Source organism: Rhagoletis zephyria, unplaced genomic scaffold (genome assembly GCF_001687245.7).
Source record: "Rhagoletis zephyria isolate East Lansing unplaced genomic scaffold, Rhagoletis_zephyria_1.1 Rzeph_scaffold_01276, whole genome shotgun sequence".
NCBI classification, from domain to species: domain Eukaryota; kingdom Metazoa; phylum Arthropoda; class Insecta; order Diptera; family Tephritidae; genus Rhagoletis; species Rhagoletis zephyria.
In genome coordinates this window covers 9,163-17,444 of record NW_016158360.1, presented here as the reverse complement: position 1 = coordinate 17,444, position 8,282 = coordinate 9,163, and the positions used below count along the sequence as shown (strand labels likewise).

The window sequence follows — 8,282 nt, the reverse complement described above, 5'->3', positions numbered from 1 at the left end:
TCATATAACGGTAAATTTCAGAAATGCTTGAAACTTCAATATTTCGAAATTGAAGGACGCTAATTTACTCAAAATTGATACACCCCGGCTTACCATCTAGCGGTAGGTTTCGAAAAGGTGAAAAAGCATATATTTAATACTTGCGCCGGGTATTTAATGTTCGGCTCCGCCTGAACTTAGACTTTCTTACTTGTTTTAATTGCATAAATTGTTACGGCAGTATCACTCAATTGGTACATTTGTATAGATTTGTACATTTCTACATTGGGCTATTGGTAAAAAATGGGACAATTTTTTATTTTTTTTTGTAGTCAAAAGATTGGTGCAATACAGCGATGTTCTATCGAAAAATTTCAACAAATTAATTTTCGTGATTGGGTCAAAGAAAAATATTTTGGGTGTTCACACAAATGGGATACTATTTGCTCCAAATATTGGCAATTACCCAATCGTGTGACACTGCCTTTAAACTTGTATTTATACTATAATTTCTTCGACTACTGTACATAAGTTGACTATGATTACTCGGCCGTGCTAAATATCATAGTAGCACAATGCCACTAAGCGCATTCTAGAATTTTCAGGCAATAGCCTCATGCGATTATCGACTATATTTTTCGTTGCTTGTGTGAAATATTTTATTTTTATCAGTATTTTTCTTTTAATCAAAATATGTTGAAATAAAAGTGAAGCTAAACAAAATTTTGCCATCCTCCGATTATTTCGTTTTCGTCTCAATAAAACATAAAAAATGCATATTTGGTAAAAATTTGTTAAGGAAGACTTTCTGAATTTGCGGAGGTTGCGGTTTTATCGGGAGTATCGGGAAAGGATTTTGGTCCCATCCAGCCCGTAAAAGTTTTAATTTAATTTTATTTATTCTTTTCCCCCGGCCAACTTTAAATCAGTACCATGGGTCCCGCGGGTGCCGATATCCCGTGCAGTACTCTAATTGAGAGCTATCCTTAAAATTTATGATCAGATTTGCATCATCTTTAGAACACATAATATCAACATAAAATTTAATGCAAATTGGTAGCCCAATCACGTGATGCAAACATATTGGGCTTTAGGCCCAACCTTGAAAAAAACCCCTGTAAAACCACCGTTAGAGAAGAAAATATTATGTTTTGTTTTACACTTTCGCGGTACTTAACCTCCACCGAATCTGATGAAAAGAAAGAGGAGTTCAAGAAAATACACTTAGGGCCGTTTGCACCATGTCTAGTTAATTCTAACTCCCAGTTAAACATCTTTATCGACGTTATCGACACCCATCATATAACATGTGATCGATAAAGCAGTTAACGTGCTTAACTGAAGGATGTACCTCCAGTTAGCTTTAACTAGACATGGTGCAAACGGCCCTTAATAACCTTGGGACGGCAATGAAATTCGTGAAAAATTATTAGAATCGGATCCCGTATAACGGTAATTTTCAGGAATACGAAAGCTCCGATATTTCAATAAATGAGGGCGCTAATTTAATCCAAGTTAATAGTTACAACAATCTCTTAACAATAAATAAGACTGCTTTAGACTTTTAGGAATTGGGCGTGGAACCGCATACTTTATGACTACAAAAGTGTATCTCGGTAACCACTTTATCGATTTCTACCAAACTTTGTTCAATTATTTCATTAAGTCTAAGGGCCGGTTGTTCAATGTCCGATTAGCACAAATCGGAGGTAGAAGCTCCGGTTAAATACAACGACTGCTTTATCGATCACATGTTATATGCATGATGTCGAAATCGTCGATAATGATGTTTAACCGGCAAGTAGTGATAACCAGTCATTGAACAATCGGCCCTAAGTCAGAATATTATAGGAAAAGTTTGAAATCGGGGAAAAGTCCCCTGCTTATCATGCAAATGTAGTTTAGAGAAAGTTGAAACGACGATATTTAATACCTGCGCCGGGTGTATAAAGTTCGGTTTCGCCCGAACTTATACTTCTTTACTTGTTTTATAAATGTAAATTGAGGTTCCTATACATTTTGGTGGTGGACTTCAAAATCGTTATTCGCATAAAGGAGTCAATATTGGGGACAAACAAAATTCAAAAGTGTATAAAATGATGTCGAATTTCGACAACTGGGCGATACTAGTAATAATAAATAAGTCCGTACACTAAAATGACTTGTTACACGGAGTTAATTTGTTTTTATTGTACTAGCTGTGTTATAGTTTTATTAAGTGTTATGTTTTCTATATTTTTAATAAACTTGACATTGAAAAAAAAATAAATAAATAAAACTGAAACAAATTGTACGTACAAATAGGTACGTAAAAAATTTGTCCGTGGCAACACTGTTCGTGAGTATATTGATTCTTTCGTGTGTTTGGAAATTTGTTGGCTTTTGTCGCACGGTGTTATCATATCCAAACCATATGAATTTGTTTGCCCAATATTATTTCTGCAATTTTCTCAATTTTCAACGGATTTTGGACTTTGATAAATTCAGGAATTTTAGTTAACTAATTGGAAAAGCTTCATTTTATGGGATTGGGAATAAGATATTTATTTTTATTTTATTGTTTATATATTTCACGTACTTTCATACTTTTCCGGCTGTGCGCGGCCAATAAATTTTATCCGATCGCTACCAAATTTTATATTTGAAGCATTAAGGCCAAAAGGAAACTTTTTCCGCCCGGCGGTTTGAAAATCATTTTTAAGATCCAGTCTATTGTACAGGGGTAGCCGCTCGAAGTGTTACCAATTAAAAATGCTATATTTTTGCCTATTTTTAACCGACTTCAGAAAAGGAGGAGGTTATCAATTCGTCGGAATTTTTTGTTTCTTTTTATCTATCTTACCGCATAACTTTAAACCTGGTCAACCGATTTTTTATCGGAAAGGTGGTATCTCAGGGGTGGTCACATAGTAACTGGGTCAGGTTCCGATCATTGCAACATGAAGAAATTAACGGTGCTCCTAAATTTTGTATAAGAATGTAAGTCGGTTATGTTTTTTGCTTAAAAATTACTTGTTATTTTTTTATTTTAAATATCAGTTCATCCTAAAAACATGTCAAATTTTAAGAAAAGTGTATTAAGGCGGATTCATCGTTCTAGTTCTGAACTTTTTCTTCAATGTGGTTGTTGTTGCATTTCTCTCACAAAGAGAGGAAAAAAGTTCTGAACTAACTAACTATAGACCGTGGAGGTATTACTTCAGGGAAAGGTGGGTCGCCAGTTGGAAAAGGTTGGGTACCACTGCCGTGGGCTAAGGACTTTGCCCGTTGCATCAACAGTCTCTCTATATAGGTGGGAAGTAACAACCTAATGTCAATCTCTTACGCTAATTATTTGAAGATATTTAGGTATGCGCTAGCATCGAATTTAATCTTCTTTTCTAACCAATTGCAGGTATCACCACTAAAATCATTGCTAAGGGAGGACCTTAAGCGTCGAATTTGCGCCAAAGCTAATAATCGCATCACACGTAATGCGGGTGTGCTGGACAACAACAATGTTGCGCAGGCCAGTGTAGTCGGCGGCAACACAAACAACAGTTCAACCTGCAATTCCACACCCATTTGTAATGGTACGATCACCTCAACCGGCCAAGAAACCGAATCGAATCTGCTTAATCGAAAGCAAATACTCACATGTTTATTCTGTGGCATTGAGTTCCCAGACGAAACACTGTACTTCCTGCACAAGGGCTGTCATTGCGAGAGCAATCCATGGAAGTGCAATATTTGTGGCGAACAGTGCAATAATGTTTACGAATTTAATTCGCATCTATTGAGTAAAAGCCACCAATAGCAACGAATGAGCCTTACAGCTACGGGCAACAACAACAATCAAAAATAGATGTGTATGCTACTGCAAGTGTTTCAGTAGTGAATGGGTACGAATTGAAAGAAGTTGGGATCTTGGCGGACAAGCGTTTTCTGCAAGTTAATAGGTAAAGCTACGGAGGAGGAACACTATTACGAACCGGTGTACAAATGTGTATATATGTATTTAAATATGTTATTTGTGCAAATCAGGGGAAGCTGCTGTATAACAGCGGCTAAGGCAACCATGAAACGGAAGCGCAAATGTAAATACGAAAGCTCGAAATGTGAAAGTGTGTGATAGTTGATTTTAACCGAAAGCAAGAACAAATCAAAAAAAAAGTACATTTAGTATATAACTTATGCAAAATATCGTGTTTAACGTACAACTTTCTTAATTCGTAAAAATAGATAACTTATGTAGATATGACGAGGAGTACTCGTTAAAGCAAATCGTTAATCCTTTGCGCACGCGTAGAAGGAGTAGAAACAATAAAATGCTGTGAAATTCAGAAAAATGAAAAAAAATGAAAATGGCGATGTGACATGGATCAAAACTCAAAAAAACAAGATTGCAATAGACAAAACACTTTTTAGAAATGCATTTAGAGCTTTATCCGCCCCAAATCAAGAAAGTAATAATATTAAGCTAAAGAAAACAGTTAAAAGCAACACGAAGTTTAAGGGAGAGCATTATGTAGAACCAATGTTAACGTTTGAAAAACAGAGAGAAATCTTTTTGAAGCCATTGATATACATGGGTACGAATGCATGCATTATACAAATGTATGTATGTGTGTACATTAGGGTGGCCCAAAAATGCACGTGAAAAAGCAAGCCGTTATTATAATGTTCTCACCCCTAGAATTGCTCTATACCGAAAAAATATACCCCTATTTCTTTTTTGAAGTCGAAAAATAATTAGAGGGCGCCAAAGTTTTCCATGTATTTTATATGGGAAAATACAACTTTTTGTAGAAATGGTGTAGAATTCTTGAAAATCAATATTTTTCGAACGTAAAACTCTGTTTCTCTTCAGAATACTCCCAATAATAATATCCAACTGTTCATTTAACCATATTTTCATAGTAGCTATATTTTATAGTCCGCCAAAAATCCCTGAAAATGCAATGGGGGCACCCATAAAAAATCGTTAGTATTAAAAAATGTTAAATAAACAATTGGGAATTATTACTGGAAGTCTGAAGAGAACTATAGTTTTCTGATAAAAAATAGTGATTTTCAAGAATTCTATACCGTTTCTACGAAAAGTTTGTTTCTACATATAAAGGCTGAATTAGTGGTGCCATACCATAGCCATAACCATAACCGTAGCAATTAAATGTTCCGATAAAAGGTATGCGCAGCTCTGTAAACGATTATTGGTGTTATACTTTAACACCAGAGCCATAAGAATAACCGTAGGTATCTATTTATTTTTGGTTTTTCGCCATAACCACAAGCAGCTCTGAAGTATTGTGCTACGTTATGGCTAACAGACTAACGTAATATTCACGCACGCCGTCAAAAATTTCTCATGCACATATAACTTGTATGGGACCAACCGAAATTGAACGGCGTGCGTATGAAGCTAACTAAATTTCCAATTTTTGTTCTGCGTGACATTTTGATTTGACATTTCTCTCAATGAAATCAAATGCAAACGCACACAAGCCAATTTCGGGTGACGCAAAAAAAAATTCTACGGCGTGCGTACCAAAACACAAGCCGCAAATATTAGGTTAGCCATTAAGGCGTTATGTTTATGGCACCTATGATTTAAAATACATGAAACACTTTGAGCGCTTTGAGCCACCTCCAAAAATTTTTGATTTCAAAATTAAAATGTAGGAGCATATTTTTTCGGTATAGAGTATTTCTAGGGGTGAGAGTATTAAAATTCCGACTTTACTTTTTTTAGACCCCCTAATGTACATACTTGATAAATAGATACATATCGTCGTTTAAAGTGCAAAACAGCGTATCAACAAAATGCAAAACCGCGTATGTGAATTGTAGAAATTATTTTCTAGAGCGTAAAAACACTGATATTTCAAAATGGTTCTCTTTTTTTATAAAGAAATCGCATTTCTGGCCAGTATATTTCAGGACGAATGGATAAGGATTAAGCCAAGGCAGCCAATGTCAGTTACGCGGTTTTGCAGAATGACGATACGCGGTTTTGTACTTTAAACGACGATATGCATGTAATGTGTTACAAAAGGATTTTCTAAGCTGGTGTGGAGTCACTGAATAATTTAACTATTAGTGCTGGTCAAATTTTGCAATGTACCTTCAACGTATGTATGTAATTTTAAACAAGAAAAAGTTATAAAACATTTAGCATAAGATATCGGAAATTATACACATACTTAGTCTGTAGATACTATATACTCGTATAATTAAATAGAAAGATCAACTAAAGTTAATTAGTAAATACATAATTAGTAAATATATTTTCAAACCAATTTTAAAGAATTCGTAAAATTCGCGTCTAAAATTATTTTAATTATACATACATATACTAGAAAAAATATGTTCAAACCGAATTATCACTATTTTACAACGCTTTTTGCTCTTGTATTACCATCTCGTAAGCATGAAAAAGTTGAAAATTTCAGTTTTTTAGAATGTTTATTTTTATTTGATTTTTATGTCAATATATACACCAAGTAGCAGTTTGTGCGCTGAGTTATTATAAGGAATAGTCAATAAAAAATTTTTAGCACAAAAGATTGTCAAAACGCAAACAACGCAATTTTTCAGAAGACGCATTTAAATTTTAATGCTAACTTTCTAGAAAAGTTTTGCAAAAATATTCAAGATATTTATTTTTTACGAAAGTGCCAAGTTGTATTCAATAATTTCCGCGCATTTTTTTTTGGTTGGGCTTCCTGAACCGGTTTTCAGCTCGAAAGGTTTTTTGTTTCTGAAAACCTCTAATTTTTCAAATTTGTTTATAATGCATACCGATTTCTTCAATCTAGGCTACAAAATCTTTATATCTATACTTTGATTTGATTTTACAAATAGATTGTAAATATCATAATTTTTGTTGTATTCCATTCCAAAAATTTTTTTAGTGTTAATTTTTTTTAAGTAATTGTTTGTAAAGAAAAACTTTAGGTATGCACATCTTCCCGGTTCTTAAATTAACTGTTTACGTTTTATTATTCTTCAGTGTAGCTATTTCACTGAATAAAAGATATAATCACCTAACCACACTGATAACCGCATAATCAAAAGGAGTTGCGGATCAGCGTCAGCTCATACAAATTAATAAGCTCTTAGTCGATCTACTAGAATGTTCACTGACTGGTTTATCCTAAAACACCAGAATTTTCTTGCGTTTTGCGACGATGCATTTTTTGTATTGAATTCTTTCGATCTCTGGTAAACGATTTTTTAAGAACTACGATTAACAATATGAAGTACGATTAAAACCATTGCCACGGTTAAAACAAAAATTGGGTTCAAAAGTAATTTGTTTATTGATTTTCATGTTTACGAAATCACTTAACGTTAGTAAAATAGTGACAGTGCTGGCTGATTTTTTAATGTTGTTTAGTGATACTTATAGGAAACAAAAAATTTTAATGTGTATGTATGTATGCAGGTAATCAATAGAATTGGTAGAATTACATTCTTTCATACTTTACGTTGCTTTTTTCGCACATATGGAAATTAGGGTGCATCACCAAGTTTTTCCACCGGAAGTATAAATCATATTATATTTTAAGATTGCCGCCAAAATATTTTGGAAGAATATTTAGGTTTACGGTAGCTAAACCGATTCCGACTCCAATTCTCATAAAAAAAAAATATATATATAAATATATATATATATTAGACTGCATCACCAAAAAAAGTTGCGGTTTTTCCGCCGGGATTACAAAATTTATTATATTTTAAGACGTCCACCAAAATATTTCGGAAAAATATTAAGATTTAAGCGAGCTGGACCGATTTGAAAATACCTCCAAAAATGAAGTTTTTTATGAATAAAAATAGTTTCTTAAAGGACTTTTTGAAAAAGTCCCCTCAGATGACAAATTAGATTAAGCTTAAAAAATCTGCATAAAAATATTTAAAAATCTTTTCAACGGAATCGTAAGAATGAGATTTGTGATGCTGTTTTTTTTACTTTTTCAAAGATTGATTTACGAAAAACTTGAATAACTGGATTGAATGTTCTGATTTTAACTTATGGGATCTCAGTAGAAAGGTATTTTCCACTGTTTTTATATCTGGCCAAAAAGCGTCATTCGTGTCCCATCTTTTTTCTTCGAGTAACAAGACATCTTAATTCACCTTTGAATGACGTTCGTTCATCCTATTTTTCTCTTCCATCATTTGAATGAGCTTATTAGCAAAGAAATAAAAATGGTGAGAAAATACCTTTCCAATGCCACCTCTCAAGTCTAAATCGGAAGAGTTTAGGTTCAGTTATTCAAGTTTTTCTTATACCAATCTTTGAAAAAAGTTAAAAAACA

General features: G+C 33.6%; 1 protein-coding gene across 1 annotated transcript in view; it reads left to right on the top strand.

The window, feature by feature from the left end:
- Positions 1 to 4,724, top strand: part of LOC108363434 (asparagine-rich zinc finger protein AZF1) — a 98,482-nt gene extending 93,758 nt beyond the window's left edge. Inside the window, exon 7 of the mRNA XM_017616800.1 lies at positions 3,374 to 4,724. Coding sequence (XP_017472289.1) covers positions 3,374 to 3,775 — 402 coding nt within the window. The 3' untranslated portion in view covers positions 3,776 to 4,724. The remainder of the gene's footprint in view (positions 1 to 3,373) is intronic.
- Positions 4,725 to 8,282: the final 3,558 nt, after the last annotated feature.